This window comes from Terrapene carolina, unplaced genomic scaffold (genome assembly GCF_002925995.2).
Source record: "Terrapene carolina triunguis isolate 2854851 unplaced genomic scaffold, T_m_triunguis-2.0 Scaffold179, whole genome shotgun sequence".
Lineage (NCBI taxonomy): Eukaryota > Metazoa > Chordata > Testudines > Emydidae > Terrapene > Terrapene triunguis.
This window is the reverse complement of record NW_020664530.1, coordinates 3235106-3251842: the sequence shown is the minus strand read 5'-3', so window position 1 is coordinate 3251842 and position 16737 is coordinate 3235106. Positions and strand designations below refer to the sequence as shown.

The 16737-nt window shown below is 44.5% G+C and overlaps 1 protein-coding gene across 1 annotated transcript in view; it reads right to left on the bottom strand.

The window, feature by feature from the left end:
* The window catches only part of LOC113407004 (E3 ubiquitin-protein ligase HECW1-like), a 373262-nt gene that overhangs the window by 99176 nt on the left and 257349 nt on the right, over window positions 1–16737 (bottom strand). Inside the window, exons 7-8 of the mRNA XM_026654044.1 lie at window positions 2277–2419; window positions 1009–1109 (exon numbers count right to left, since the gene is read on the bottom strand). Of these exons, the coding sequence (XP_026509829.1) occupies window positions 1009–1109; window positions 2277–2419 (244 nt within the window). The remainder of the gene's footprint in view (window positions 1–1008; window positions 1110–2276; window positions 2420–16737) is intronic.

The window sequence follows — 16737 nt, the reverse complement described above, 5'->3', positions numbered from 1 at the left end:
CTCTACTCCTCTTAATGAACATTTTATGCACAGGGTGCTCAAATCCACAGGCCTCTGTGCAAATAACAAAACATAGCTAATCACAAAAGCAAGATACTTGCATTGATTGATGAAATACAGCATGTAAAGCTGGAAAGCTGAGATCTAAAACTGTGATAACAGCTCCTTCCTCCATCCCATGGTTTCCCTTTCTCTGTTTTGTTATGTATTATTATCTATTTATTTATTTTGCTATTATGATGTTGCCATCATTTCTCACTTAAAATTTTTTATAATCTGGAAAATACCTTTTCCCTTCCCCCCACCGACAATGGTCACAAATACAAGAACTAAATCAGTCTAAAACCATGTGTACCATGTAAAACTAAAACTTGGTGTGCCTGAAGGTTGGATATGACACAATCAGAAACTCTACATATATGGTGCTATTTTTTTTTGCGGCTGTTGGGAGAAGTAATGCTTAATGTGAGTCCTTGCTGATGCTACAACACTAGAAGAACTCTCTCTATGCTATTCTGATATTGATGTAATGGATTCTTAGTGGTGAGCTATGTGGAATACACTGCAGAAAAAGCATTTTTACAGAGTGACTACCAATAAATTCTTATTAATGGGCAAGATTGTGACTTGGAATATGTACCCTGTGTAAAGGAGTAAGCATGAGCAAGAACCCCCCCTTATCTCCCTATGTGGGCTAAACACACCTCCCTGGAGTAGGTGATGTGGCAGTGTGCAAAACCTTAACTCTCCTGGAGTCATTCTAGGGGAGGAGATGGTCCTTTAATAGTGTAGGTCAGTAGTAAATGACTTCGCAGTCTAGGAGCAAAGGGAATGCAGGGGAGGGATTGTGCCTCCTGCCGCGGGGTGTAGGTTATGTACTATCCTTTGCTCATGACCCTGCCTAAAGGCCCAGTCTAGCCCTAAAAGAATTCAAGCCTATGTAGGTGAAAAGAATGTAAACAAAAATTCCAGCTCTCAGAAATAAGGCATTCCTGAAGAAGCCAATACCTGGATGGATAGAAGAAGTTATCTCAAACCGAAACTGCAGCTGGCCACTGACGTGATCTGTTGGAAGCCTACGTCCCAGAGTGTAGCTGACAACCCTGTCCCTGTAAGAAAGCAAGTACTGTTACAGAGACTGTAAACTCATCCAGTATCTACAGTGAATGGAGAAAGCTGCTGTATCATTCACAAACACCTGACATTTTCAAAGGCAATTCACACTGTATTATTCCAACCAGCAGTGAAGGCATGTCTGAGTGCGTGAGGGAAGGAATAGCTGGGAAGGGAGGACCAATGTCTCCAATTACAGTGGAAAGATTCAGTTAAGTTAGTAACCCAGGTTTGCTGGGGTATATGTGGTGGCAAGTCTTCCCTGCCTGATGATCTGACCATGTCAAACTTCTCTTCAGATTCTTGCATTTCCTTCCCCTTTCCTTCTATATCAAATTCAAGCTCTTTGGCTTTGCCTTCAAAGTCCAATACAGCCTGACTCCCCATACCTGCTTTTCTGCTCTCTTCTTTGCCCTTCGAGCTACTCAACTGACTGCCGCCCCTTCATGTCTTCCTCCCACTCCTGTTTCCATGCCGTTGATACACCTATAGCACATCCCTGGGCAGTCATGATGCCTCCACCCTTTCCGTCTTCCAGTCCCTCCTGAAGACACACTTTATCCAAAAGTCCCACAACGCCCCCCATAGAAGAGTGAAACTAGAAAAAAGATGATCTGCTCATTGCCCCCAACTGAAGCTTAGTCAATGTTTGTAAACCACTGAGCGTGAAGAGTGTTAAATACTAATATCTGTATACCTTCTGGAGAAGCACATTTTAATTTCCATTTGGTGCTGCATATGCTCTCAGGGTAGTTTTATGTACATTTATAACTCAAATAAATGAGATTATCCTAGTATTCATGTAAACCTGGTGATTGTGTATATGTTGTCTCCGTACTTGTAGATATGTCTTTCACTGAGTTTGTTTGCTTCAGGGAACCATTTACAGAGACAAAATAAAGCGAGGTTTGGGACTCACCAGAAAACAAAGCTGTTGCACTCAGCAAGGTCTTTTCCTGGAGAGTCCCACGTTTATAACAAGGAAGTAAATTCTAACTTAAACCAGCATCATTAATCAGAGAAATCCCTGTGAAATAAGTAATTTCATTTGAGCAAGATTATTTGATTACATCATGCTGTTTCAGCCATGGACTTCGCTCTCCTTTTCATAGTGGCAGTGTGATCCGTCAGTAACAAAAAAGTCACACAGATAACAGATTTACCCTATAGCATGTCTCTCCAGCAGGCGTTGCACTGGCATGGAAAGTTTCCCCAAGAAGCGTTTAATGATCGGCCGGCTCTTTGCAAACTTGTCCTTAACTTCTACTTCCAGAACGTCCGTGGGAAGGGAAACAAAGCTGAACTGCTATGATAAAAAAAAAGAACATGGAATAAGTGGCTTAGGCATGTGAAGTTCAAGCTTACTAACACAACAGGAAGGTTCAGCAATTAAGCAGTTTCTTAGAACCAGGACAAAACCAATACTAGGGGCATGTCTATGCAGTGATTTAGTGTGTGGCAAGCCAGCGTGCAAGTCTACAGCACTCTAGCCTGACACGTAGTAACTGTACACATGGATCATGCTGCCCCTGCACAAAAAGTTCAATAGTGTGCTTTGACCTACTGCTATTTGAAAAGGGAGAAGATCACAGTGCACTGTAGAACTATTAGTGTGTGGTACCAAGGTCCACTTAGTGTGAGTAAGGTCCACTTAGTGTGTGGTGTACTGTAGATTCACACCCCACCTTACCATGCACTAAATTACTGTACAGACAAGACCTCTTGGATCCCAGGGTCCAAACCTGTAAGGTACTGAGCCCTGAGTCAGAGGGGCTGAGTAGGAGCAACTCACAGGAAATGCTCAACACTTTGCAGGATCAGGCCTCTATAGTTTGCAGGAAGTGGATACTAGCAGGAATTATGCACATTAATACCTTCATTATTTACATGCCAGTCATGCTCATTGGGCCAAATTTTGCATTTTTCCAAAAATTCAGTCCCAGCGAAGCCCTTACTTTCCAGAAAAAAAAGAAAAAAGAAGTTGCAAGTAAGTACAATTCTGCTGACAAACAATGTGAATATCTAGGTGTAAGATATCTAGTAATAGTATAATGTCCAAGAACACTGCCTTTGCAAGTGTGAAAAATGATGATAGCAATTTACTCACAAACCCATCGTGTCTCCCACGCTATCCCAATTCGACGTGCTGGCTTCACCACCCAAGTATCTGTAGTCTTCATTTTATCCAAAGGACAGGTACAGAACAGGCAGAGACACAACCTCCACATAACCTACCTCCACATTGTCCTGCCTGAGCCCTGAATTGGCAGGACAATGCCAGAGCAGAGAGAGTAGATTTGTTTTCATGCCCCTTCAGTGTTTCATCTCTTTGCCAAGACTGCAACATCAGTGACAGTGCCAATTGTGGTGGTGCTTTTGTGCTATGGACCATTGTCTAGGACCCAGAGTGATACCATGAACTTATTTCACACTGGCCCCCCAAGAGCCATCGGATATTATTAATTCTCTAGGCCAGATTTGAGCCAGTGATCTCAAAGAGAAGGGTGCTCAGCTACATATTTTTCAATCACGTTTACACGTGTACATAGCACTGTAAAAAGCATTTGGACAGTGCTAAATGCAAACTTGAGAGTGGGGGGTAAACTTCAAGCTAGAGAGCACAAGGGGGCATGCACAGTTTCCATCCTTAGGACAATCAGGGCAGCTGCACCAGAGGGGACATTGGCCCCCGTGAAGGAGAGCTTTGAAAAACAGTCAAGGCTCTGTCGGTGCCCTAACAGCAGACACTGCCCAGGAGGAATACCCAATAGCACGTCTCCTGGAGGGGCTGGCTTTGCCCTTTCCTGGATATTGGAATTCACTTCTGGGGCAGTAGAGCCTAGCTCTGGGTCCCTACCAATGTGGGAGCTGATGGTGGCTTGCCCCACTGCACCTCTGCTCCAAGTGGATTTACTGCTTTTAGTGAGTTATAAACTAAGGGAGGGAATCTCACGTAGGTGTGTAAATGACTTTGAATGAACATGGGACTGTTGCTTGATTTCACCTAAAAGACCACTATCCACACAGTATCAAAGTGGTGTATTAAATGAGTCCTAAGGTGCCTGAAATAATTATCTAACACTCCCACTGTCAATGGCAATCCAGGTTATTAAGGCTTGAAGTTAAGCGCTGAATTAGGGCCTGAGTACCTACAACTCCTAATGAAGTCAAAGGGAGCTGCACCTCCGAAAATGAGGTCTTCAAGTTACTCACAAGTGAGCAGCCAGGATGTTTGATCTGCAAAACTGCAGTGTGTGTTTGGCAAGAATTGCAAGTAAGCCGAGAAATAAAACTAGAAGAAGTGCTAACACATCTTTTTGTCCACACTTTCTACACATTTTCTGCAATATATTAGAAAAGAGAGTAAGTTTTGCAAAGCAGAGAGCAGCAGATTCCAGGCATATTGAAAACTGTATAGTGTCTTTGTTATTATTATTACTATTGTAACAGATTGATATAGCCCCAAGGCAACTGGCTGCTCCATGACACTCGTAAGGAATTCAGAACAGGGGAATTAACCAGTGGATGAATGACATTATAGCAAATGCCTCAATTTGTCATTTAATAAAGTTGTAAATGATTAGGCTGTTGACACTTTTAGTACAAAAAAATCTCCAAGGATTAGAACATGTGTGCACACATGCAAAATAAAGATCAATCATTCTTAAATGGAAAGTACAAACTGCATTAATGATTTAAATGACCCCCTCATCATTAACCCTTTGTGATATCATGTAAATCTGAGGTAAATCAGAATTAACATGAAAATATATTTCTTTGACTTTGGAGTGGAACCAGTCCTGATAGTTCCATTTTTATTCAAGGAGGAAAGTTAACATTGTACAGGCGCATTTGCAGTAACAGTAGCTTTGCAAGGGTAGGCAATGAAGTTAGGAGCCTAAATACCTCTGAGGATCTGGGCCATTGTGTGTTGGGTAAGATGTGTTGAAAGCAACCCAGGGAAGTAACTCTATTTGCAAGGACAGGCACTGGTCTAAGAAAAAGTTAAGATACAGTGAAGTCTCATCGATCAAACAATATTTTGATCATGTTAGGGGACAACCATGCCATAATCTGGTCCCCTGGCATGACTGTAGTTGCTGTACTGAGGGCCTCTTCTGACTCATAGACTTTAAGGCAAGAAGACCATATAGTCTGACCACCTACACATCACAGGCCACAGAACCTCACCCACTCACTCCTGTAATAGGCCCATAACCTCTGGCTGAGTTACTGAAGTCCTCAAATCATGATTTAAAGACTTCAAGTTACAGATAATCCACCATTTACTCTAGTTTAAACCAGCAGGGAACCTGTGCCCCATGCTGCAGAGGAAGGTGAACCCTCTCAAGGTCTTCGTTAATCTGATCTGGGGGGAAATTCCTTCCTGACCTCCCTAATATGGTGATCAATTAGACACTGAGCTTGTGAGCAAGACCCACCAGCCAGACACCTGGGAAACAATTCTCTGTAGTAACTCAGAGCCCTCCCCATCTAGATCCCCATGTCCAGCTTTTAAAGATATTTGCTAATAGCAATAGTGGATGGGCCACATGCCACTGTATCCAATCTCATCATAACATCTCCTCCATAAACTTATCAAGCTCAGTCTTGAAACAAGTTAGATTTTTTGCCCCCACTGCTCCCTTGGAAGGCTGTTTCAAAATTTCACTCCTCTGACAGAAACCTTTCTCTAATTTCAAGCCTAAACTTGTTGGTGGCCCAGTTATATCGATTTGTTCTTGTGTCAACATTGGCCCTTAACTTAAATAACTGTTCTCCCTCTCTGATGTATTTATAGAAAGCAATCATATCTCCCCTCAATCTTTGTTTTGTTAGGTTAAATAAGCCAACGTCCTTAAGTCTAGTTTCATAAGGTAGATTCTCCATTCCTTTGATCCGGGGTGGCTCCAGGCACCAGCGTACCAAGCGCGTGCCTGGGGCGGCAAGCCGCAGGGGGCGACCTGCCAGTCGCCGTGAGGGCGGCAGTCAGGCTGCCTTCATCAGCATGCCTGCGGGAGGTCCACTGGTCCCGCGGTTTCGTTGGCGGGTACGCCGAAGGCGCGGGACCAGTGGACCTCCCGCAGGCATGCTGATGAATCCGCGTTACCAGCGGACCTCCCGTAGGCATGCCGTCGAAGGCTGCCTGACTGCCGTGCTTGGGGCGGCAAAATACATAGAGCCACCCCTGCTTTGATCACCCTAGTAACCCTTCTCTGTACCTGTTCCAGTTTGAATTCTTCTTTCTTAAACGTGGGAGACCAGAATTGCACACAGTGTTCCAGATGAAGTCTCACCAGTGCCTAGTATAATGGTAACAGCACTTACCCATCTCTACTGGAAATACCTCCCCTGATGCACCCTAGGATAGCATTAGCCTTTTTCACAGCCACATGATATTGGCAGATCATTGTCATCCTTTGATTGACCAATATCTAGGTCTTTCTCTTCCTCTGTCATTTGCAACTGATAAATCCCCAGCTTTCAGCAAAAATTGCTGTTAGTCCCTAAGTGCATGACCTTGCACTTTGCACTGTTAAATTTCATCCTATTACTATTACTCCAATTTTCAAGGTTCTCCAAATCTTCTTGTATGATATTCTGGTCCTCTTCCCTTCCAGAAATACCTCCCACATTTTGTATCATCTGCAAATTTTATCAACACATTTCCCCTTTTCCCCCCTTTGAGGAACTCCATTCGCAACCTCCCTCCAGCCTGACAATTGACCTGTCAGCATGTAGTCTCCCCTTTAACTAGTTCCTTACTTACCTTTCAATTCTCATATTAATCCTCATCTCCTCCAATTTAACTAATAATTTTCCACGTGGAACTGTATCAAATGTTTTACTGAAATACAGGTAGATTAAATCTATTGCATTTCCTTTGTCTAGAAAATTGGTTAACTTCTTCAAGAAAGAGATCAGGTTGGTCTGGCCTTTTGTAAAACCATTTCGTAGTTTATCCCAATGACCTCTACGTCTTTAATGACTCTGTCTTTCAAAATGTGTTCTAAAACCTTGCATACAATTGAGGTCAAACTAACAGGCCTGTAGTTTCTCAGATCACTTTTTTTCCTGTCTTAAATATAGGTACAATATTTGCATTTCCCAGTCATAGGGTATGACCCCTGAGTTCACAGATTCATGAAAAAGTCTTGCTATTGGGCTTGTAATTTCATGTGTCTTTTAATATTCTTGGATGAAGATTATCCTGACACCCTGATTTGGTTGCATTAAGCTATTTGAGTCTGGCTTCCTCCTTGGATGTGGCAATTTCTACTTCCATATCCTCATTTCCATTAGCCATCCTGTCACTGTCCCCAAGTTCCTCATTACTGTTCTTAAAAACTGAGGCAAATATTCGTTTAGGTGTTGGGCCATACCTAGATTGTCTATAATCTCCACCCCATCCTCAGTACTTAAAGGTCCCACTTCTTCTTTTCCTGTTTTCTTTTAGTTTATATGGCTAAAGAACCTTTTACTATTGGTTTTAATTTCCTTTGCAAGGTCTTGCTCTGCTGGCTTTTGCCAGTTCTCACTTTATCCCTACATCTTCTGACCTCTGATCCATCCATTCCTTGTAGGCCTTCTGCTTTCTCTTAATAACCTGTTTGAGATACTTGCTCATCCAGTTTGGTCTTCAACCTTTCCCTATGATTTTCCTCCTTGCTTGGGATGCAGGCTCCAGATAGTTTCTTCAACTTTGACTTAAAGTAATTCCAAGCCTCCTCCACATTCAGATCCCTGAATTCTTCAATCCCAACTTCCCTAACTAATTCCCTTAATTTTTTTAAGTTTGCTCTTTGAATATAGGGTCCGAGTTGCAGACCTATTCTTATTTATTCTTCCATTTAGTTTCAGATGAACTAACTTATGACCACTCACACAAAGGTTGTCCTCTACAACCAGTTCTTCTATGAGGTCCTTGCTATTTAACAATTGGGAAATTAAAGTCTTCCATAATCACAGTAGTATTAATTTCATTTAAATATTAAAGATGTCTCTATTCATATCAAGATTGGATTCTGGGGGTCTGTAGCAGACCCCAAGAACTATTCCAGAAGGCCTCTGTTACCTTTCTTACCCAAAGTGATTTTTGATCCAAATAGATTCTGTTTTATCCATTCCATCACTTCTAATTTCTTTACAGTCTTCTTCATCACTAATATACAGTGCTACTCCACCACCTTTACCTTTATTTCTGTCTTTCCTGAACAGTACATAAACTTCAATACCTGTACTTCAGCACATGTACATGAGTACTATTCCACCATGTTTGGTTATCTCTATAATACCTGGTTTTACTTCCTGCACCAGTAATTCTATTTCCTCCATTTTGTTACCCAGCCTCCTACATTGGTGTAGAGACATTTTAGTTGTTTCTGCTTGGGTTCACCCAGATTCCTCACACAACTAGGTGAAGTCGTTTTACTACTAGTATTGCCTACCTGACTGTTACTGTCTTGCCTCTTGTTGTCCATTCTCCTACCCTCTCTTGTTCCTTTCTCCATTGCTGTAGCCTTTTTTACTTGATTTTCCTTCCACTCAACATTAGAACCAGGTGTGACAATTAGATGAGCATCTCCCTAGTTTAAAGGTCTCTTAATCAATTGTGCCAACTTCCATCCCAGAAGTTTATTTCCCTCCCTACTCAGGTAGAGTTCATCCCATGATAACAGTCCTCTCTCTCTGTGAATGCCTCCCAGTGGGATGCATCAAGGAAGACTCCTCTCCTCTCCGGCCCCTCCCCCATGATGGGCTGACAGGCTTCTCCCTGACACCACGGCCCCTCCCCTGCTCTCCCCTCCACCCACTCACTCCTCAGCAGGCCAGCTCAGGGCTCTGGCTCGGGTGGAGCCTCACGGGGCCAGGAACGAAAGTTTGCATGTGAGTGAGCAGGGGGCGCCGAGCCAGACTGGGGAAGGGGGGGCAGGAACAGAGCGGGGGGAAAACCCAGAGGCTGGGAAGAGAGCTGGAGTGCCAAGCTTGGGAGGTAGAGCTGTGCACGGGACTGCGGGAAGTGAGGTGGGGGAGGAGGAGGAACCGGGCTGGGGATGGCTGCGGGGAGCCGGGCTAGGAAGGGAAAAGAGCAGAGGAGTGTCTTTGTCTGGCTCAGTGAGTGAGCAGCGAACGCATTAGGGCCTCCTGGGGAGCAGGCTGGTGGCCCCTGGGGAGAGCTGCTGTTCTCACCGAGCAGCTCCACACTGTACCTGCACCTCTCCCCTCTTCTGCCAACATGCCCTGCCCTACTGGCAACTCCCTGCAATCTCTCTTCTAGTCTCCTTTTCACTCCGCCTCCCTCTTCTCCAAAGTCTAAGCCCAGATGCCGAGGACCCCCTTTGGACCATCGCCTTTTCCTCTCCTCCCTTCCCCAGCGGGGATCAGCAGCAGACGCGGGCTGGGAGGAGGGAAAGTTAAAGGAAAATAAAAGAAGGTGGCGTTTGCTTTTCCTGCCCATTCACAATATTCCGGTGTCAACAGGAGGAAACTGACACTAAAACAAAAGGAGGAGGGGGATGTACCTGGAGCAGAAAAGCAGCAATCAGGGCTGCAGAATGCATGGGAGGGAACGACCTCTTAGCTGGGGAGGAAGATGGACTCACGCTTGACAAGGCTGGAGTAGCTGAAAACTTTTGTTTAGAGAAAAGGGACATGATTTTTTTTCTTGTGGAGCCAAGTATCTCCAGGGCTGCCTCTCAAGCTGGTAGCATTTTGCATGAGGGAGAGTTCTAAACAGTGCAGCGTTGAGTGGGATTTTAAAGGTCCCTTGAAGAATGCAGCACCTTCTTCCTCACCTGTGGGAAAGACCTTTAAAAATGGCGTTAAATAATTCAAAACAAGCGCCACTGTTCAAATGAGACTTGGCTGGTTATGGCTCCAGCCCCACTGTTGAAGCATTGTTGAAACTGCGTGCCGAGTTATACCCAGTACAATCCCACTGAGCCGTGTATGGCAACCAGGTGCATAAATCAGGGCAGAAAAAAAGACTGGTGCCTGAATATAATTCCTTTTCTGATTAAAATGCACATCCCAAGCACCTCTTTACTTTTCAGGATTAGAGGGTAAAGGCTCTATTTTAGGGAGAATGAAAGGCCATTTGGGAGTTATGGCCCAGAGCGGTGGCAGACAAGGGCCTGGATGAGGGCTGGACTTAGCCATTGGTATCAGCTATTTCTTTTTCGTCATTCAAACGGATTTTGTAAAATGCTTCCCTGTGGCCTTTTGACATGCATACAGAGGTATCTTCCTGCCAAGTCCCTATCCTAAGAGGGGAGGGAAGGGGGGGGGGAGATGGGGAAGGCTGCAGGGTGATCTCCCACCTCCATGCAGCCAGTGGCCTATGTTTGCCACTGCCATGCTGGAGCCTCCACATTTATTTATTGACAAAATTTGCAGAACTTTTCAGAATTTTAAAATATTGTGCACATAATTTAATTTTTTGGTGCTGAAAATGGGGTGCTGGGTAGTTGGGGGGGGTGCTGTGGGTGGGAGATCGCTGGGCATAGGGATCTGTGGTGGAGATCTCTGGGTGAGGAGCCACTGGGCATGGGGGTTGCTGGGCATAAGGAAGTGGAGTTACTGGGCGGGGGGGTGGCATGGTGGGGCACGCTGGCAGTGCAGGCCTGGATTTGGGGGCACAGGTGGGAGGGAAGGTGGCACAATTAAACTGTTTTTAATAAAGTGCATGTGGCAAGTTTTCCAATACTGTAAGCTTATGTTTGTGTTGCTAAGAGCAAGTCGGGCATAGGAGCACCAGTTTAATAATACTGCGTAGGGCCCCATAAATCCTAAGGACGGCCCTGAGTAAGAGCTGTGCACTCTCCCTCTGAAAATCAGCCCCTTTAAGGTGTTTCTAGTTGGGCCCCTAAAAACTGAGACATCTGGAATCACTAATCACTTTTGAAAATTTGGGCCCTAAAAGGTATTTAATTAAAGACATGATTGGCATATTTGGATCTGGAAATATAACACTACCAAATCCTAACTTACACGCTATTCTTAACTACTGCCACCCTACAAATGCTGACCCCTTCATCTTAGAGCTCAGGGGTGGGCAAACTACAGCCCAGGAGCCGCATCCGGCCCTACAGATGTTTTAATCCAGCCCTCGAGCTTCCTCTGCGGAGCGGGGTCGGGGGCTTACCTCGCTCCACGTGGCTCCCGGAAGCAGCAGCATGTCCCCTCTCTGGCTCCTACGCATAGGGGCAGCCAGGGGGTTCTGCACGCTGCCCCTGCCCCAAGTGCTGCCCCTGCAGCTCCCATTGGCCGGGAACCACGTCCAATGGGAACTGCAGGGGTGGAGCCTGCGGACAGGACAGAGCGCAGAGCCGTCTGGCTGCGCCTCCTCGTAGGATCCGGAGCGGGGACATACCGCTGCTTCTGGGAGCTACTTGAGGTAAGCACCGCCCAGAGCCTGCCCCCCCGACCCTCTCCTGTGCCCAACCCCCTGCCCCACTCCTGATCCCCCTCCTGCCCTCTGAACCCCTCGGTCCCAGCCCAGAGCACCGTCCTGCACCCCCAACCCCTCATCCTCAGCCCCACCCCAGAACCCTCACCCCCACTGCACCCCAACCCCAGCCTGGAGCCCCCTCCTACACCCTGAACTCCTAATTTCTGGCCGCACTCTGGAGCCCTTACCTCCTCCCGCATCGCAACCCCCAATTTTGTGAGCATTTATGGCTTGCCATACAATTTCCATACCCAGATGTGGCCCTCGGGCCAAAAAGTTTGCCCATCCTTGTCTTAGCTGGTAACCTTTCTTGCAACCCCTAAGATGGGATGATTTTGCATTACCCCCAAAACTGGTCCTTAATGTCTTTGAAGAGCATAAAGGACAGTGAGTTTTGTGGTCTCTTTCAAAAGGCAACTCCTATCAACCAATATAAAATGCTAGTAACTGCTACTGGCTTTAATAAGCATGATGTCTTTTTGTTGGTCTAGTATTTGCAAACTGTCACACAAAAGCAGCTAGTCTGCTTTTTCTGTGAAGCAAAGATGACAGCATAGGCTGCATATCTATGAATAAAAAAGAGCTTGATTATGAATTCTGTGGTACCCTTGGGTGCACACTGAATGATGTTGCAATGAATAATTCATTCCAAGAGTGCTGAGAGAAGGCAACTATGTGATCACAACGTGAAATAAAAATTGACTTTTTATGTAGGAAGATGCCGGTTAATATTGCTCCCACATGTGCCCACAAACAGCTCCATTTTTAACTTCAACTATAACCCAAAGGGATTCATTGTAAGAATATTTCATTTGCCATCTTCAGTGTTACTAACTCACAATTTTTATTGTGAATTGCGCAATATTTGGTGCTTTTCTTAAAGCCTCAACTCCTGGAGTCACGTGGTTACATGAGAATCTCTGCTTTCATAGTAAGTTTCTGTCCTTCGTGGCTGCAGAGAGCCAAAACTAGGACTTAGGCTCCCCGAGTCTGCTGTTGAAGTGCCTAAGTGCTTTCATGGATCCCACCTATACAAATCTACAAATCACAATGTAAATCATTTTTACAAATGTAGCAGAATATCTTGAAATGCTAATATAGCCTGTATTGTCCATGGTTGCTGCCCACACATATTCCCAGCCACCCCTTTGCTAAACAATCTCCATTCCTTCAATCATATCAACAAAGAAAACAACAGTCAATATTTGCTATTGGAGTGAATGGGAAAATCTGTATTCTAGCTCACAGCCTGACTGCCAGCTAAGGGAGGGTCTAGCATGGAGGAAGGAATACTTACAAGGAGTGAAGCAGTATCCATCTGTTCTGCAGTCACTACTGGAGCCTCAGGATTAGACCCATACACTACTCAAATCACATTCATTTCCCAGTAGGGACATTTCAGTCAAAGGCTTTTTACAAACAGGTAAAAATGGATAGAGCTAAAAAAACAACACAGACCTTTGGCCAGAATGTCTGTTGTGAATTGAATCTGTCTTGAGTAGTCTATTTATAGATACTTGCTAAGAAAAGTAAGAGCTGAGTCTTGTTTTCCTTGTTGATATTGTTGTGATTTATGGAAATTGACCTGCACAGTGAGTGCTGGGTTATACACAAGCAACGGAGTTAGAAAACAAACATTCAAAGCAATTAGAATTGTGCAAACCCAACAATTTTCTTCTGGTGATATTCATAAGTTTGACCTAAGGCAAAGTTTCACCATTTCCACCAGCAAACTCAGCTTTTTGCAGGAATTTCATCATTTTTGTAGCAAACTACTGGCGTTTATACCTATGAAAACTTCCTTTCATTTTTGAATTTGTATGTTTAGAATGTTTATGTAGCTCTTTGGCCTGTACCGAAATAAAATCTTCATCAAGACAGAGTGAAGGTTGTAAATAACGTAAAAAAGAATCTCATTAGAACACTGCAGAACAAAAGTCCAAAAGACTGGGACACTCTGTGTTAAAATTCCACCACCCTTTTTCTGCCTCAAGATCCTGCTGCACTCTGCAATGGACTGAGGCTTTCCGTTCAGATCCTGCAAACACTTATGCACATGCTGATCTTTAAGCACCTTACAGTCAATAAGCCTATTTATGTGAAAAGCAATTGAGCTACTTATTATGTGTCAGACCCTGCAAACATACACATGTTTAACTTTAAGCACATTTTTAACAAGGAAATAGCAATGCATATGCTCGTGTCGGGTCTCCACAGTCCTCTGTTTCAGAGGATGAGGTGCTCGGTAGTTTGTGGACAGTGTATGTAGAATACATCAGAAAATGGATATTTATAAGCATATTGCTGGTGAGGCTTCTGACACATATTGGGAGGGTGAATTATATACCTTCTCCAGGACTAATGCACAAAGCAAATGGGAAATTACTAAACCATGAAGTTTTTGAGATACAGCTTTATCAAATTGTTAAGGCTTTCCAAAAAGTGAAACCAAACCAACCAACCAACCAAACAAGAAACAGTTCCCCGTCCTTTATTCTGTAATTCAAAAGTGGCCGGATGGATTTTGCTTGTGATTTTAGTGAAACAATGTCAGTACTACATCAGTGAAGCAGAGCTCAAGGGAAGTCACAGATTTCAGCACTACAATGAAACACAGCTGCAGACTTGGGGTTAAAAAAGCCAGGAAAATGATTTGTTTATTGATTTGGACATAGAAGAATGGAGGACATTTGTAAAGGAACCAGGAAGATTTTAAAATCACTGCTAGAATACAGTAATTTTACTTTGCACTCTATAGAGCAATCTGGACTTCAGTAAGAACTCATGGACTCAGATGTTTGTTGGTCATGTGATTCCAGTAAACATTGCTCTACAAAGTATGAAGAAAATTACTTAGTTTCTTAGAAGAAAAGTTACTTAGGGCAGGTCTACACTAACCCCCCAATTTGAACTAAGGTACGCAACTTCAGCTACATGAATAACGTAGCTGAAGTTCGAATTACCTTAGTTCGAACTTACCTCGGTCCACACGTGGCAGGCAGGCTCCCCCGTCGACTCCGCGGTACTCCTCTCGCCGAGCAGGAGTACCGCAGTCGACGGCGAGCACTTCCTGGTTCGACTTATCGCGTCCAGACAAGACGCGATAAGTCGAACCCAGAAGTTCGATCGCTCGCCGCCGAACTACCGGGTAAGTGTAGACCTACCCTTAGGCTACATGGGACCCAAAGGGATTGCTTGTCTCACTTGTGCTGAAGGCTGGCCCTGTGAATATAGCCACTACTTGGTGTGTGAGTGAGTGGATAGCAAGCAGGAAATAAAATCTACACTGTTCTAATTAACCTGATCCACTAATTACCCATAATGTTGTGTCAGTCACGGTGTGTTGCTTTACATGTCATATCAGGTATGACCTAATGCAAAATGACTGATGCAATTTGAGATGATGGGCACCCTCGGCAAGGCATATGGCAGATTGCCACGGCAGAGTTATGCTTTTCCCCTTCCTCTGCTGCAAAATTAGTATTAAACACAACTGGGTGAAATATGTGGGCACATTAAAAAGCTGGAACTGCAGAACAAGTTGATAGATTTGTTCTTTGATGTCTAGTGCAATTACTTCCATTTTGGTAATGGGGTTGCATCTCTGCAGAACTCTGATTGCTAAGCAAAGATGGTGCAGTTTTTTAAAAATGTGTTCAGTTCATGCTTAATTCTTTAGACACTTCTTTTCTGTCTCCTGAAGAAATGTACAAGTCAGTAGGAGGGGGAAATCAGAAAAAATAACCCCAGAGCAGGGGGAACAACATCACATATGAAACTTATTTGGCTCTTCAAAAGTATATTGTTCTAATTTGGCTCAGGGCAGTAATAAGTGAAAGTCATTATGAGCTGATGGCAGTATTGGGACTGGTGTAAAATGAGTTGGTGGTCTCAGTCTGGCTTCTATAGCACAAGGACCTATATCACAAAAATCACCACTGCAACTAGCACTAATTAGCACCTTTGTTGGCAGTCTCACCAGAGATGATAAGGACTGGAGGGATATGGAGACTGACTTGAAAATCCATCTCCACTTTTCCACAGAGGGAGCAGCTACAGAGTGTGATGGGGTGGCCTGCCCCTTCCAGGGTCAGAAGTCTGGAGCTGGCCAGCACTCATCTAATTAGCCACCTGGGATGGAGTCTGGGTATATAGTTTGATTCTCCTATATAGAGCAGCTGGAAGCTTCAAGGAAAGGAAGCAGTAGAGACTGTAGAAAGTGAAAAAGGCTGCTGCAGGGAAGACCCTAAGACTAGAGGAACTGCTTCAGCTAGGAAGGGCTGCGAGTAGCCTGGTAAGGCAGAAAGGACCCTGAGACACCAAGGGAGTTTGGAAATGTGCCCACTTTAAGGCTGGGGGGAGAGTTGTGTGTTTATTTTTTAACCAGACCCTAAGGAGGGCTGTCGTCAAAGAACTCATGAAAGCCTGTTTGGAGTTTATTTGTGGTGAGAGGAGAAAGTGAAGCAGGTCACCTGCAGAGTGATCCCTGGCCATGAGGGGGTGCTCGGGAGGCATCTGGCCCAGTTAAACCAAACCAGGATGCCATGGCCTGCAAGGAGAGCAGAGTGCTCTGTGTGATGTCATCACAGCCTGCCATGATCGAACGGTGTTAATTATGCACCATGTAGGACCCTCTGTGTTCTTGGGATCAGGGGAGAGATGGTTTAACCCCCAGAGAGCTAAAGAAGTAATTTGCTTATAAATATATTCATATTTAAAACAAGTGTTTAGGAATATTGACTACTATTGCAGAATTGGTGTTTGGTGAGAGCTGCCATCTCAGTGTTACAGGATTGTCTTGCCCTTTCCTCAGCTGGATAGCGCAGGGGGGGTAGGAGAAACAGAAATGCCATTCCACTGGCCACGAGCACAATCATCAAAGGGAGGGAAGCAGAGCCCAAGTGGCATCATTCTCTCCCGTACCCATGGAAGCCCCCCCATATGAGGAGCATGTGGTTGGGGCTCTTGGAGTAAAGGGATGTAAATGGACACTGTATGGGTCTTCACTGGGGGAACAACATGACATCTTCCCCCTGAAAAAGCCATGGGAATTTTAAAAACCATTAAAAAATACTGTTCTTTAAAACAACTTTGCACCCATCTGATTTTGATGGTTTCTAATGGGACTGTCATAACTATAAAGGGAAGGGTGGCAGCTCTCCTGTGTACTGTGC